Below are 17,218 nucleotides of genomic sequence, written 5' to 3'. Positions count from 1 at the left end.
GGTCAATGGGCATAGACTCTATTGCTAGAATTGTTGTTTTCTACATCGTAGCAAGCAGAGTAGTCCTTCTATATTGGGTTGTATGCTTTGCAAAAGGAACTTGGGCAAAGAACCCCATTAATGTCATCAACAAATTTGGCACACGCGTCCTTGTTTTCAAGCTTGGTGGATTTCTCACCATTGCCCACGTGAGCAGACTCATCTTTCTCAGTATGCGAATCAATCTCAGCAACAAGAGGAATAGGCTAGACGCCACTTTAGCAGCAGAGTCCACCTTACTACTCTTCATAATAGCAAGCTTCTCTTTAGGTGAACCAGACTTAGCTCCTAACAAACGTCTTAATATAGACTTTAGCATTGGTGGCACAACAGAACCTCTACGCTAAGCAATCCTATCAGCAATTGTACTAGCCATCTTTAACATGGCAGGCGTCATAGGCTCGGATTTAGCAGCCTCATATTTTTTTCCCCTTGGAAAAAGTTAATCGCAAGCTTCTTGACATCAGGCAGATCTTCATAGGCAACAAAGGAAGTCCTAGGTTTTTTCTCAACCAGCATTTCTTGAATAGGTGGAAATGGTCTCTTTTTAGCACCTTTATTCGCAATGGGCTCCATTGACAGTGATTGGCCAAGCCAATGCCTCTACCTTGATTTGCTTTATCTCCTTTCTTGGGGTAGCCCACCTTTCTCGTGGCAAAGAGGACTAAGCAACCAACGCCATTCACAGCACTCAACAAGGATTCCTAAAGCAATGTGCACTTTTTTCATGTCTGGAGAAGTCTTCAAAGTTGAGCCAAATTCCAATTCTGCATAGATAGAGGAGGACAATCAGTAAATCAGATAGTAGCTCAGTAATAGCACAAAACAGCTTAAAGACTAAGCAGTTTACTTACCAGTGATGAAAATCATCGGAATACGTAGCTATTGGGAAGAATCAAACTCCCATTCTCCACTTATCTTCAAAGTCTCTTTGTCCATTCATGATCACCCTTGCTCGAATGGTCAAAGAGCCTATGGTAAGATCGTAGCTACCCAACTCTATATAGAAGTACCATAATCCATTGATAGTTAGATCCAAGTCAAAGCATTGGCTCAGATTGATGAATCCCACAATCACGCAGACCGCATTTGAAGAATACTGAGCGGGGGCATACTTCATGGAGCACAACACTTCTTGGAAGAAACATGGCATGGGAAAAGTGAATCCTAACATGAAGTAGTAAAGGTGAAACTTGATAGCTCTTCGAGCACCACTAATTGACTCACAGATGCTCATTTCCCTAACATGTTTCACGCAGACCCCAGATGGAATGGCATGCTTGTATGCTTCGAGGAAGTCTCTGAACGAGTCATCAGAATTAATTTTGACGTGAGCAGCCTTGAAGTAGCCCACTTTACTCAAAGACTCGCCTTGACTATACAACGGTGGAACACCATCATCACTCTTGTGACTTGAAGAAGACATGCTCGAATAAATCCTACAAAGACGCAAGAAAGAATTGTTAGATGGCTGCACAAAAAAATAAAATAAAATTGCATGGAGCAGCGTGCCAGGCCGAAGCCCAGCTGGTACCCCACAGACCTAGCCATCACCGACCAGCCATAGGCTCTAGACCATAAAAGCCCAGCAGCCATGCTAGGCCCCATAGCCAGGTCCATTTATTTCTCCTTCAGCCAACCATCTCAGCCTAAAAAAAGTCTTTGCCACTCTTTCTCAACCCAAAAGGCCTTACGATCCAGTCTAAAATGAGGGGGTTGACGCCCCCGTGCCTCTCTCTCATCTCTCGCACGAGCTAGCCCGGTGGCTCGTGAGCCCAACCAATGAAGGAGGTTCGAGCCTCCCTTCATCTCTCCCACATAAGCCCAACTCAGCGACCTAAGTCGGGCACCCAAACGCTTTAACCAGCAACCTTCGCACCGAGCTGACAGCAGCAGCCCATAACTTCTCTTTATGAAAGAACCAAACAAATTGAAGTTGATTGTCATTTCTTTTGAGAAAACCTTCAAGCCAATATAATCTAAATGATGTTTGTTAGAAGCGGCGAGCTGGCTGACATCTTAACCAAGGCCCATCTAAGACTCGACTTCAAAGCCTTCTCTTTATGCTTGAATCCTTCAACCTTCTTACATCAACTTGAGGGAGTATTGAAATAATTATATTGTGTGATAGTTACATTGATTTCTAAGGTGGCTAGGTGGTGTTAGTTGTGTTGGGTTCTTAAGGGACTTTTTGTGGAACATGTATGTATTGTTATAGGCATTTATTCTTTTTGGTTATGGATTTCAAATATGTTCATTCTCAAATTATGATCAATAAGATTAATCCACTCTACCGTGCATGTAGGCTGATTTGGCGAACCATGTAAACTTGTTTCCCTATTAATTTTTTGTTTTCACATATTAAGAAAGGTTAGCACTGTTGATTGAGAGTTAAGTTAAATATTAAGTTTTTATTTTTAAATACATATTAAAAAAGATTGATGTTGCTAAATGGAGTATTAAGTTAAATGGCACATGTCAAAAAATTAGAAAGAGATGTAGAAGGAACACACAAATTAGGCGACAACAAATCTCTAGCCATCCAGGTACTCATGCATACATCGTGTGCCTGGTGGCAATCCTAACAGCTTAACCAACTAATCACTCATGCCATTTAGAAAACTTAACAAAACAACTAATTCTCAATTAACCCTTAACAGTGATTACAGGGGTGTATTCAATTGGAATTTGGAGGGATTTTAATTCTTTTAATGACTCTAAGGGTATTCAATCTGGATTTTAAGTGATTCTCTGAAATTCAAGGTGTATTCAATTAGAATTTTAAGATAGTTTATTAAAATTCTTAGAAATCCGGGTATATTCAATTAAAATTTAAAAAAAATTATAATATTCCAGGTGTATTTAATTAGAAATTGATTTTAAAGAATTTGAGATAGTTGAGGAATTAGAGGAAATTTGAGAGATTTCGTAGTGTATTTAAAGCATCCACAAATCTCACATCTCATCATAAAATTTCGAGAGAATTAAATCAAAATTTTATATGAAATTTCTAATAATCAATTAAACTCCAAAAAAATTTCATAAATTTATAAATCCATTAAATTTTCTGAAATTCTCAAATACACCCCACAAGCTAATCACCATTATCACAATGTAGCTCATATCAATATAGAGAAAGAAAACCACCGGGTCTCTCCCCAAAATCCGTAGCTATTGAAAAGGGCTTGAAAACTTTGAGTTTTAATGATAAGGACAAAATAAAGGGTAAAGTGAATAGTACCAGGATTGACTTTTTAGTGTAAAAATGTGATTTTTCGTTAAAGTGAACAATACCGGGTGCTTTTCGTTAAAGTTCCCTTGAATCAAATATTATAGTTGCTCCCCAAGCTTTTTAACAAACTTTTACATTATTTTGTGACAATCTCCACCAAGGTACTGAATGCTTGTGGAGAGCTACCATTACTTGCAACAGCTTGTTGAGCAAGATTTTTTAGGACCTTGATTTTCTCTCTCATTTCATTCCCTTCTTTATGCTTCAAAGTCAGCTCCAAGGCCTTTATCACTCCATTTTTTGTAATGACCCCTCCTTCAATCCCCACACCAATTTCCCACACAGCCTCTATAGTGTTCATGTTAAGCTTTTGATCCCCAAAAAATGGCCTGCAAATCATCGGCACACCGCCAACAATGCTCTCCAAGATTGAATTCCACCCGCAATGCGTCAAGAAAACTCCAGTTGAGGCATGCCCCAGGACTTGCACTTGTGGTGCCCAGGGAACTATTTTTCCATTCAAGCCACTTTTGTTAAACCCCTTGGGCAATACATCCTCTATGTTGCCCCTAAATGACCAAATAAATGGAAACCCAGTTTCAATTAACACCTGAGCAAATGCTGCCAGCTCATGAGGTGGTGGTGCAACCACACTTCCAAAGCTAATATATGCAACAGATGTAGGCTTGTGCTTGTCCAGCCACTCTAAGCAGCCACTGTCATCTTTGATCAACGGCGGCGTCGGGGACGATGTTATTAAACTAAAGGGTCCAACGTTGAGGAACTTCTGGAATCTTGATTTGAGCAAATTCACAACTTCAGGTTCCAGTTCTTCAAAGGAGTTTATGGCAACTGCAGTTGCTTTTGGAAGTGTTTGTCCCATTTTGTATAATAGGCTTCCAACGGTTGATTCCGAGTTTCCTAAGATTCCTTCAGGTAGGTCAGGTATTTTAACTTTTGAAAATCCAGGAAGGAAGTCGAGGCTTTTTTCTTCATCTCCTGAAATAGATTAAATATTATGATAATTTATCGAATATTCAACAATCTTCTGGGAATAAGAAACAACATAGGCAACCATTGAACTTATAGGGCATAGAATTAGCTACAAATTGAGAAGAATTAAAATGAATAGTGAACTACATGGATACAATAACCATCATGAGATAGCCCAGTAACTGGGGACGAATTTCAGGCCCGTATTTTACACAGCATGTCTTTTGTTCGATTTTCGATGTTGGTGAATCCTAGAGTAATGGTCATGGGGAAGCTGAAATACTTCTGTAATTTAAATAATAAACTGTCATGATAAAGCTACTAGTTGGTCATTTTTTCAATAAAGAAACTAGATGGATAAAATAAAGTTGTCCGTGTCTTTATCAACTATTTACAACTTCATACCAAACAAATTATTTTCTAGTTAGAGCAGGTCTACCAGACCTCCAAGCAACTGAGTTAAATGAAGAATTTTTCATTATGATCGAACATAAATGGTATATTACGTGTTTTTAAATAAGGGGGTGACAAATGAAAGAGTTAATTGGATTTCTGACAGTAGCTCGTTGGACTGCTCAATGGCTGACGTCAGCGATGACGTCACACAGCAAAACGTTTCTGGCCCCCATGTGCCCACCAGTGAGCCAAATGGCTCGTTATACTAGGCTCATTAGCCATTTGAAAATTCTTCTGATACCATACGAAAAAATCCAGTGAGTTTAATTTAAATTTTCTTTTAAAATCAACGACCATAATTAATTTAACAGTAACAACTACAAAATACCGACTAGTGTTATTATTTTATTCCACTAAAGTGAGTACATTTATGATTTATTAATATAAGGACAAATTAACGATATAGTCCACTCATCTCTTAAAATGTAAAACTGTAACATTACATCATGTTGTTTGTGATACACTCAAATTACTTTTTATATTTTAAAGGCAAATAGTGGATAATACATAGAATTACTTTTCTATTTTCTATATCTTAAGTTTACTAAGAAACTAAGTAAGTGTATAGTTTATACGCATATGTGGCAAATTCATACTATTTAGACCAGAGTTAGAAAGACAAAAAAATCATGAGAAACAGTGAGTGAACGTACTTTATTTACAGTGATAAAAATGTATGGAGTTTTTGCGTGACAACATGAGTTCAAACTCCGTCAGTAACTAATCTAACACCTAATCTTTGTATTGAGTGTTTGCGGGATGACATGAGTTCAAATCTTGTCAATAGTTAATCTAACACCTAATCTAACAAAATTTATCGTTTAACAAAGAAACAAAAAGAGTTTCAAAGACTGAATTTTAACTAAACACAATCTAATAAATTTATTTAATAATTAAGACAAAATTCAACATTAAACAGTTCAATGAAATTGATCAAACTTCCCCCTCTCCCCGACTCGAACCCACCCACCCCTTCCCCTCCCCACTCCCATTTTCTTTCTGTCCCCCATCTGTCATTCGGCCCCACCTTCTCTTTCTCTCTCTCTCTCTTCTCTCCCTCCCCTCTCTCCTCTTCCACTCAACCTAGCCCCCATCCCCCTCCCCCTATCTTGTCTCCTCCTATCCATTTCCTCTCATTATAATATGTAAACATGAGCCATTGGAGTTCTTTTGTAGGTAACACAACTATCTCATTATACATATTGAAAATATGATTTTAACCCTTAAAATTTAAGTTTCTTTACATAAAATATGACATAATTTCTTTTACTGGAATAAAACTCAATGACAAGGCTCCACATAAGCAAATTCATTAATTATGTTTGACTTCAGACATTTTGCATTTTCCAGATGCTTAAATGTATTAATGTTTAAATTCATTGCATATTAATATATCATAACAAATTGTATGTTAATGCTTCTGGCAATAAATAAATACCTAAATAAACATTAATGTTATACTTTCATTTAGATTTCGTAATTGTTTTCCAAATTTGCATAAAATTAGACGATTTCAATTTAATCTTGTCATTTTCTTGCCAAATGGAAACTGAAAGGGAACTATGGAGTAATTTACATAAAAACATAGGTAAATTATTTGGACATATGTGTTAGTAATAAAATATTCCTAGTATATGTAATAATACATGCAAAATAATTTACCTACAAAATAAATAATTTTTTATTTATTTGATTCAATATTAATTTATCTACATTTGATATAATAAATTATAATTGCACATATATATTACTAAAATGTGCCCAATATATGCAATAATGCATGTAAAATTATTTACCTACCAAATAAAGGTATGTAAGTTGATTAAAAAATAATATATCTACTACTTTTTGTTTATGAATTTTAATTTACCTATTGCTTTTTTCTTGTACAAACATAATGTACCTACAATGTATAATTCCTACTAAAGCTAATATATATTTGCACACGCGCGCGCGCGCGCGCACACACACATATATATATATATATATATTAGTAGTAAAATGTGCCCGGTATATGTAATAATGCTTTAAAAAATTTTACCTACAAAATAAAGGAATGTAATTTGATTGAAAAGATAATATATCTACTACTTTTTGTTTATGAATTTCAATTTTCCTTTTTTTTAGAAACATAATGTACCTACAATATAATTTACCTATTGTTTAATTCTTATAAGTAAATAATGTACTTATAATTTACCTATTTTTTAATTCTTATAAAAAATTAATTTACTTATACTTTACATATAGATATAGATAAATTATGTTTGACATGCATATATAATAACAAATCAAAATGGCTAATGTATGTAATAATCTGTGTAAAATAATTTACCTACAAAATAAAAGAATATTAATTTGAGATGACCTGTCCCTAATTTTTCATGTAATTTTCTCCCTGGGTGTGTAAATTGACATTTATGCCCTTTTTGGCAAAGTGGAACCTGAAGTGGATGTAGTTATTCAGCTTTTAATTTATTTTTCTCAATATTGTAATTAATTAGTACTCGTTACGAATGCGTGAGTGCGAGTTATGTCACAGCCCGTCCCGAGATTTATATATCGGGAGCGTGAAATGACGATTTTACCTTCGACGTTACTAAGGTATGTGTGTAATATGTTTTGAATTTTCATGGTTCCTAAGTTTCTTTGGAAAAAATTGATTAAGTTGGATAAAATTTTGAATGGTTGGATTGTTTGTTGGTTAAGGATTTAGACAAATGGATGGTGGGGATCATTTTGGGACATCACAAACCCTCCATCCCTCTCTCCCTATCCCGTGGACTCTCTCTCTCCTTTACCCCGACCCTCTCTCACTCTCTCTCACCCAAAAATTGTACGGACAACACCAAAACCACCCCAAACTTCATGGATCGACGTGGAGATTAGTACCATCGTGTTCGTGAGTGTCCTACGAACTCAAAGATACCATTTTCAGGTAAGAACTCCTTCGTTTTCATGTTTAAAACCCGAGGACCGAATGTGGCACTATTCATGAACTTTATGTTGGTTGATTTTTAGGATAATCCAAGCTCACAGTGAGCTTTAGGAGGTCCTAAGGAAGCTCGGGGACGTTCGTTGGGAAGTTTTGGACGTCGAGATCGTGAAATTCAAAGTTGGCCGAATTATCGAACTACCTCAGGTAAAATTTAGTGGAATTTAGACCTTGAAATTGGTGTAATGTGATTCCTCATGCTTAGAGCTTCATTTTGGTACCAATTTCGTGAAAAATGGTTGAAAAATGAGTGAGAAACCATAGTTGGAAGTTTTTCCCAGAAACCGGCGACGTCACCGGCGACCGGCGAGTCACCGGAGAAGACAATGGCATATTCCTTTAAAGTTAACGGAATATGCTAACGCCGTTAGTTAACCCTAACGGTAACCGTTAGCTTTTGACGGAATATTCCGAGGAATATTCCTGACGCCGTCCGCGACTTCCGTTAGGGCACCTGCGCGTGGGCCGCGCGTAGGGCCGTGCCCTGGCCGGCGCGTGAGGGCGCGTGGAGAGTCCAAAAATTGTTCTAAAAATTATGCGACATCCGTGATGTCGAGTAGATCGATGTGGTATATTCATATACCCAAATTGAGCACCGTATGAGAAGTTATTTCGAATTATTGGTGGTGTTTAAAATTAACGTTTTTATAGTTGTTTCGCATATAGGTGACGTATATCCTGGACGAGCGTATCCAGGGACGCCATGGGGGTTACGACCCGTCGACTTATCAGTGAGTGGGCAGTTTTGATTTCGTATTACCTATATACAGTTATTTTTCCCAGAAAATACGTTTTTATGGAAGTTATGAATTTAATTGCCATGCATGAAATCATTGAGATATTTAGTTTGATTACTGATGCATATATATGTGAATTGACACGGTGGACGTTCAGGTGAGTTTATTTATATTTCAGCTGAGTTATATATGTGAATTACCTTGAAAGCTCATAACCTGCACCTAGGTGATAGTGCTTATATTGTTATTCACCACACCGCACGCTCGTCTTGGATCCAAGTAGGTGGATGTCGTACAGACCATGTGAGGGTTCTGACATGCTAGTTGTACAGATCACTAGATGTGATTCCAACTAGTGGGTGACCTTAGTTATGCGCGCCGATGATTGATGAGAGAAGCACTAGAGCGTATTTATACACCTGTCATCGTACAGACTACTATATGTAGTTCCGAGTGACGTGCAGAGTTGAACCGTACAGGTCACCGAGGTGACTCCGGTTGGATTGGATGTTGAGCTTTAGAATCAGCCGTACAGGACCATTGTAGGGTCTCCGGTTGATTTATTATTTCACCTGATTGATATTGATGCATTCTGATTATATTTTGGACATGGCATATCATTTCTGAGATATTATGATGATGGATATGTGCTGAGTTATGATGTGGCGTATATATATATATGTATAAATACTATTTTCTGGGAAAGTATACAGGCTTTTACGGTGAGGGGATTAGAATTGTTTTAATGAAATGTTTTGAAAAACTCCTTGGTTTTACTAACCCACTCATTTTGTTTTGCGCCCCTCCAGGTTCTAGTTAGCAGTTGGTGGCTCTCGAGGTCTTTTTCCGGCATTCTGACAGACTCTTGTCATGTAGGACTCACCTGAGGGTGATGTATTTTTATTTTAGTCCTACTTGACTGCACTTAAACCTATGCTCTGAATTCACTTGTTTGCTTTATAACTAGTCCGGATATTTTAGTAGGTTGTTCTGTTAGAGTTTGGTTTGAATTCCTGCTTATGTATGTTGTTGTTTCGTTTCCGTGTCACACTTATGGTTACGTCACGCTCACGTGACGTCCAGCACACCTGGATCCTCTGGATCGGGGTGTGTCAAGTTAGACCAGAATCCGAGTTGTAATGAAAAAGTTATGTTTAGTTAAAGTGCATTAACAACGGGTAGATTTGTACACGTACGTGCTAATTATTCAATATTGGAAACTACTATTTTTGATAAGGCGTGTTAGATTTCGTTTGATTTCAAATTTGTACAAATCTTATCCCCTTATCTCTGTAAATTTGTCCCGTGCCCTACTCTACCTCACCACCAATCATTTCACTTCCCACACTTTTCACACAATCGGAAATTTCTCCTCTCTACCCAATCAGAAACTATCCTATCCCTCATTCTCTTCTTTTTCTTCTCCTTCATGCCGAGATTCCCTTCTCTTTGTAACACAAAGACCCATCATTAAATCGGACCTCAAACCACCACCATCGTACTCTTCTCATTCCCATGAGTTCATCTGTATGAAGTGATCTTAAAATAATTGAGTTTTGGGTGTTCAACTTGGATCAACTCGGAGCTCCGACTCGAGTGTAATTTCTCCGACCTTTTTCCCTTCGAGTTACAAGGTTTTGGTTGGTCTAACTACAACTACACGACACCCTAGAGTCCCTAGTCTAAGTTGGAAGTCAAGACAACGAGAAAACACATGGGTTTGAGAAGACGAAAATAGGTCCGAGACTTTCGAAGCTTTTTCAATCCTTTTTCGTCCACTTTTTTGGATTTTGGAAGGTACAATCTTGTTCTCCTCTTCTTAAGCTTCATTTCTATATAAAGTACGTCGAAAATGGTTGAGAAATGAGAAAGATATAAAGTTTTAAAAAATTTTCCAAAATCCGACTAACGGCGAAGGACAACTAAAGAAGAAGGAGAATATTCCGTTAAAGTTAACGGAATATTCTAACCCTGTTAAACTTAAAGGAATATTCCGTCAAATCTGACGGAATATTCCCTAAGGTTTCTGTCAGCGTGTCAAGCATGTGGCCTGCGTGTGGGCGTGCGTGTGGCCACGACCTGGTAGCACGTGGCGACATGTGAAGGTGCGTTCGGCCTCCGGGCGGCATGTGGTTGAAGCATACGGGTCTGTGACGTCGAGTAAAATATTTTTTGTAGATTTAAACCCTCCGTTTGAGCAAACTATAGGGGATTTTCCTAGCCTTTTAGTGTATGTCCTAATTAATTAATTAGTATAGTTGTTTCACATATAGGTGAGAATTACCCCCAAGGAGGTACGAGGACAAGCAAGGCTAGGATACTACGATCCGACTACGTATTAGTGAGTGGGCATTTTTTTGTATATATAATATGTATAAAGTTTTATAGTTTCCACAAGTGCTTTTGATTGATTTTACACCTATCATGTCATGTTTTATTTAATTTTAAAAATGCCATTATATTGTTGAGATTTATATGTTGTCATGGCACGTTCATATATATTATACTTGCTCATCATGCATGCTTGCACCGGTGTAGTACTTGCCTGGGCCAGGGATAGGCTTCATGTGTATGTTCACATAGCACCGCACACTCACCTTGGATCCATTGTAGGTGACAGTCCTGTCGTACAAGTTGCATTAGGCAACTCCGACTCATATGTACGGCTAGAAAAAAAATCCCAAAAATCCCGAACCCAAACCAAAAGAATCCCGAACCGAAAATCCCAAAAATTTTGGTACCAATCCCAAATCGTTCGGTACGGGAATCGGTCTCACATTTTCCTTTTTTCGGGAATCCCAAACCGATATATATATATATATATATATATATATATATATATATATATATATATTTATTTTATTTAATCAACCCACCAAGCCGTTCCTCCGACCAATAACTTTACTTCACAACCTTTGCCTTTTTTTTATTCTTTCTTTGTCTCATTGTCTACCATCTTGGTTCTTATTTCTTGAAATCATCATGGTTTCTTCTTTCTTTTATTTCTTGAAACTAATAACCCTCTCTCCTTCCTTCCACAGTTCCACTGTCTCCCTCAAATGCAGAAGCAAGCCTTCGTCTGCTTTCTAAATCTTCAAAATTAGCCACACCTGCAACCTGTTCTTCCCAAAACACCATACCCATTGCAGCCTTTGTCTGAGGAACCCAATCGTTCTTCCATGACATCAGATCCATCGCTGCAAGCCTGCAAAGCAGAGTAGCCCTTTGATGGTGATTTCGTTTGGCAAGACATGGAAAAGCTCACAAATCGATGATGATCAGTACCTTATTCTATTCAATGCACTTCGCAAAGCCCTCCAAATCGCAAAGACAAGCCCAGGAATGAGAAAGATAGAGATGGGGGTGGGGATGTCGATGAATCTGGGATAAGGTGTGGCAGTATGGGCTGGCAGGGAAGGTGAGAGGTCGATAAAAATCCTAAACCATACTGAAATCCCCAAAAAAATTCAAGAATACCGAAATTTTCATTCGGTTTTGGTTTTAAAAACCTTGTCTCGAAAAAAATCAGTTTGGAATTTGTGATCCTATTTTCGGTTTGGGATCCCATACTGAACTAACCCTACTCGTATGTGATGCACCCATCACCAATCTTCATGTGATTGTAGTACTAAAGCGTATATTATGATTACACCTAGTCATGTTCATGTCAGATTCCATCTGCATGAACTCGTGTGTTAGCATAGATTGATGAGCACTTGATTCACTTATGCTACAGTTGAGATATTATGATTGGTGTATTTCTGGAATTACTGTTGATTTACATTTGATTTCATACTTATATGTAGTATGATTTTTTGGAAACTACACATGTTTTACGACAAGGGGTTAGTATGTTTAGAAAATAAATGTGTTTTATAAACCTTTGTTTTCGCCCACTCACCCTTCTATTTTTCGCCCCTCCAAGACTTAGTTAGCTGAATTCTCTGTGGCATACGAGAGATTTCGGACGGTTCTGTCATTTCCACAAATAAATGTAGGAGCTTATTTTCAGTTGTGTAATAAATACCTTAACTTGTTTTGACTTCTCTACCTATGTTGTATTGTCATATATGCTCTGAAAACTTGTGTTTTATGGGTTCTTCCCACTACTGCGCACTCTCCACTTTAGATTTAATAAATGTTAGCTTTGGTTTAAATTTATCCATATTTTTATGCTTCACCTTCCTTTTTTGTTATGTCACCTTCGGGTGTTGGCCAGCATGCCTCGACTACAGTCGGGATATGTCAAATTGATTTTTGGTTTTTTTTTTTATCAAACAATATTATTTGATGCAAAATAACTTATTATACAAAGGATCCTCTTGTTTTTCAAACGAAAAATGTGCCTATAATTGTTTATGAATATGGGTAAATTAATATATATATATATATATATATATATGTTAATAATATTTATGAAACAAAAAAACTAATTTCCATATGGGGTTAATTACTAATCATAATTAGGGTGAGTAATAATATTTATTCACATAATTAGGGTTTTGTGGCATAAGTTGTAAATATGTTATAATAATTGGTTATATATTTATCTCACTGTTCTAAAAATCCCTGTCTAGGGCTGCCTAGGCCCTGCCTAGGTGCTAGGCAGTTGGTCACCACCCTGAAAATAGATAACTTTCATTTTGTATTTTATTTCTTTCAATAAATCGTAAAAGATTTGTTGAATACTTAAATTAACACACATTATGCTTGTTTCCTATGTTTTCATTATGTTCTAATGGCTCATAATATATATGTCATTCTATTTGTAGTTTATGATGAAATTATATATATTTTAAGTATAAATAGACAATTTTTTACACAAAATATAATAGATTTAATTAAATCCTCCTAGTCCGTCTAGACCCCACCTAGCCGTTAGGCCTTAGCCCGCCACCCGACTAGCGCGTACCGACTTTTAGAATCTTGATTTATCTACATGGTAGTCTATTTGAAATTTAGATTTTATTTGAATGTTTAATATTAGTTGGGATTTTGTTCGGAAAATAGGAGTTTCAAGGGTTTTTCGCTAAAGAACCCTTATAAATGTACACACACAATGCTGGGACCAAAAAGATATTAGATGTGCTAACCTTATTAAGGCACATATCCCTACAACCACCACATCCGTGTATTCTAATCTCATTAAATATATACATACAACGCTGGTTTCATATATCTTAAAATATTAGAACTTGTTTTGTAGTTTTAGTATTTTAAAATTTATTTTGTCAAATTTCAAAGATTAGATTGAAATTATAATTAAGTATAATTGTGAATAAAAAGAGGGATGTGATATCCACACATCCCATTTTACTTCCCACACACCTTTTTAATTTTCGGCCATCGGATCAGATGAATTGAAGAAGATCAATGAACAGAAATTATCAAGGAATGTGTGAGAAGTAAAATGAGGTGTATGGATAGCATATCTCTAAAAAGATGCGAAAAAAATATGTAAATGCACCTTAATCGTACGTCAAGTTTTCAAATAGCAAATGTGTCCTTACCGCTGGTTCCAAGCCTCTGTCGAATGAAGTCTGTCTCAACATGAACAAGCAGCGATCGTGGCCCACCTGTCCATACCGGCACCCAAGGGACTTTCATCTCCTCCGCCATATCTTCTAAAAACCAGAAGAACGCATCCGAAACCAAACACCCGATCTTCAACCCAGTTGCCGCCTCGGTATCCTTTAAAGCCCTTTTAAAATACGCTGGCGCCGCCTTTAAAAAAAATCCAATGGTAACCTCATGGTTGCGAGGGGGCACGAAGCCCTTTGGCAACCCATCAAGTATGTCGTAAGCCTGCACGTTGGGGAGGCTTGACGGCAGTGACTTGGAGAAAAGGGAGGTGTTGGCTTTAGAAGTGGTGATAAAGGAGAAGACAACGTGTGGAGCGGCGGCAGCAAGTCTGAGGACAAGGCTGAGGAGAGGGCCTGCGTGGGTTCCGAAGGGGAAGGCCAAGGCAGCGACATGGTGGGTTAGGGTTTGGGTTTTGAGGTCTCCTTCCATGGTTGATATAAGTTGGTGGCTCATCTGGTCTTTATATTTTGGTGATGTGGAGAGTATACTGTATTTATATGAGAAGGAGCCGAGCCGAGCCGGTAGGTTGTTATAAAGAAAGGTAGATAGCAAAATACTTGTGTGTGGTCCCGGAACATATACAGATACTTCTGGTTGTCAAACGAACAACGGGTGAAAAAAAATGCTTCTGGAAGAAATTGCATGGTGTACATATATCAACCATGGAAGGTGACCTCACCCCCAATATCAAATTCGAATAATAATGCAGTTGGAAAAAAAGTTGAAAACATTTTTTTTGGTTAACCGGTGGCACTAAAAAGATGAATGTATTAATTACAAGTTGCTTTACCGTTGAAAACAAAAGCACGGTGCCTTTAATGATTATAATCATGCTCATATTATAGATATTATAGTGTGATTGTGTACATCTTATATTATTTTTTATTATTAGTTATTCTTTTTATGTTAGGGCTATATTTTCTTAGAGGACAAGAATTCTTCTCCTTTCTTATTACTATAAATAAATGGACTGCTTAGATATTATATTAAAGTGTGATTGTGTACATCTTACATTAGTTTCGACTACTAGTTATTCTCTTTATGTTAGGATTGTATTTTCTTAGAGGACAAGAATTCTTCTCCTTCCTTATTACTATAAATAAAGGCACTGCTTAAGAATAATAACACATCCTCACTACAACACATCTCTCCTCTCTCTCTCTCTGGCGCGCCCTGTCTCTCTCTCCCTTGTCAGATTAAATAAGCCACAATATATTATTAGCACGCTCCTTCATTGCGCTAAGAAATTTGACGTGAAATTTTTTCGTCTTCAATCAGGAGAGTATTACGTTTCAATTGTTATTTGATTAAATTTTAATTTTTTTATTCATATACTTTTATTGATTCAATTTTTTTTTTTAAAAAAAAAAAAATTGGGTTGAACGTGATACAAGCTTTGGAGATGGAAAGCTGAAACTGAAAAGAAAGAATTTTCTGCATAAAACCAGTTCATCAATATCATCATGCAATCAGGTTCTTCCAAAATAACGGTTTTTATCTTGATATTTTCATAGCCTTGGTAGCATGAACATTCATCATAATGCATGACTCAACGTTACGTTTACGAATTTTAGATTCTACATAAATTGTTAGTGCATTATATTCATAATTGTTGAATTATGTGAATAAATATTGATGATGCATTGAATTATATATGTATAAATTCAGAAATTGAAAAAAAAAATATGTTAGGGTTTCGATGGAAATCCACCAAGCTGCGGCATCGAGCCACGAGCCATGAGCCAAGAAGGCATGCAGCCCTCTAATGAGCCCCGAATGCGACGCCCATTACATCGTCCTAGTCCTTTTAGGCTCAGACTAGTGAACCACTGCCACGACCATCGATTTAACGCAACCTAGTTAACTCCGATGACCTATATTCATCGTTAATGAAGGATATGGCCAAGTTTCTTCGATATCTCATCGGATTTTTTTCGAAATTCCATTTTGATTACACAGTGTTCATCGTTCGTTGACGTCGAGGATGCCCCTTGGCCACCCTATGATGGTTCTTCAATGAACCATCTACTTATGCACTTACCCCTAAGGACTTCTAACAAAGGCAATGTCGCTAAAAGCGACAGTGCCGACCTTCTTCTCCGAAGCGCACACCCAACTTGACTGAGGCGTTTCCTTTTGTCTCGTAACCCAGTGGACTTCACTATTTCCTCGGCCCGTAGCCATGTTTTCTCCACTAAGATCGCCTATAGTGGCCCAGCGCTGCTTCTCCAACCTACATCATACTTGTAAAAACCAAAAAATTTATTCGGCAACGATACTCAATGATAGGCCAAAATAAAGTCGTGGTTAATCTTTATGCTATTCACCAAAATATATTTCTTTCCTTGACAATTATTCACAAAATTTAATTTCGGTTATATTATGGCTGCATCTAACCTTTTTGTTAGACTGCCTACATACCCTCAAACGGGATCCATCCATTTGTAGTTCCACATCATTTAAACCATATATCCCTTAACTATTCAAGTGGTGGATATATTCAGTACTAGATTCAAACAATCGAATCACAACAATCAAACATCAAATATGAAATCAGGGTATCGATATTAGCTTAAAAAGGCAAAGTCGGACCACTGGCCACATGCAGCAATGGCGGTTTCCGGCTAATGGAACCCAATTTTCCTACTAACTGCAAAAATTGCTAAATTTTACAGACACGTAGAGCTCAATGAGGAAAACATTTTTCACACCTTGGTCTAAGTCCAATTCGACCTGGAAGTGGCCTGAAAACACCTTGATCTGTCGGAAAACCTAAAAAATGGGTGTTCTTGATTCGATGCCCAAACGAACTCCGACGCCTCAACCAAAGTATAGGCCTTGCTTTTAAGGTTGAGGGAAGTTTATCAATGGTGGTGGTCGATGAAAATAGTTGTTGGAATCACCGAAAAAGGAGAAAACTCGTCGAAAAACCCTCGGCACTTTGTCGCTTCAACCTGGAAAAATGGGCGATAAAATGGGAAATTTACCAACACCAAGATGTTGGGCTCATTGAGAGCTTTCCATGGACACCAAGATCACCCAAAACGAAAGTCGGATGATGGAGATACGGTTGGGTCAAAACTAGTGATTCGCGGGTCAACAAATTGGTCAAAACGACCCAACTCAGGTCTCTTTCTCTAATTCCGTGCTGCTATTGCAGGGGAAAATTACCAAAGTGCCCCT

At 37.4% G+C, this 17,218-nt stretch overlaps 1 protein-coding gene and 1 long non-coding RNA gene across 2 annotated transcripts; both read right to left on the bottom strand.

The window, feature by feature from the left end:
- Positions 1-3,076: 3,076 nt before the first annotated feature.
- On the bottom strand, positions 3,077-14,509 carry LOC126597782 (flavonoid 3-O-glucosyltransferase-like). The gene is made up of 2 exons (XM_050264614.1): positions 13,963-14,509; positions 3,077-4,270 (listed from the first exon to the last, which is right to left on the bottom strand). The coding sequence occupies exons 1-2, from the start codon at positions 14,486-14,488 to the stop codon at positions 3,408-3,410; spliced, it is 1,389 nt and encodes a 462-aa protein (XP_050120571.1). The 5' UTR covers positions 14,489-14,509; the 3' UTR covers positions 3,077-3,407.
- Positions 10,991-13,956, bottom strand: LOC126597792 (uncharacterized). Its single transcript, XR_007614329.1, has 2 exons — positions 11,738-13,956; positions 10,991-11,657 (listed from the first exon to the last, which is right to left on the bottom strand). It is a non-coding gene; the product is annotated as an uncharacterized LOC126597792 (long non-coding RNA).
- Positions 14,510-17,218: the final 2,709 nt, after the last annotated feature.

This window comes from Malus sylvestris, chromosome 13 (genome assembly GCF_916048215.2).
Source record: "Malus sylvestris chromosome 13, drMalSylv7.2, whole genome shotgun sequence".
NCBI classification, from domain to species: domain Eukaryota; kingdom Viridiplantae; phylum Streptophyta; class Magnoliopsida; order Rosales; family Rosaceae; genus Malus; species Malus sylvestris.
Note: the sequence above shows the minus strand (reverse complement) of the source record. Positions and strands in the feature narration are given on the sequence as shown.

Coding starts and splice junctions, on each gene's coding strand:
- LOC126597782 (XM_050264614.1), bottom strand. CDS start 14,488: ATGAGCCACCAACTTATATCAACCATGGAAGGAGACCTCAAAACCCAA. Junction 4,271..13,962: donor ACAGAGGCTTGGAACCAGCG/GTAAGGACACAT, acceptor AATCTATTTCAG/GAGATGAAGAAAAAAGCCTC.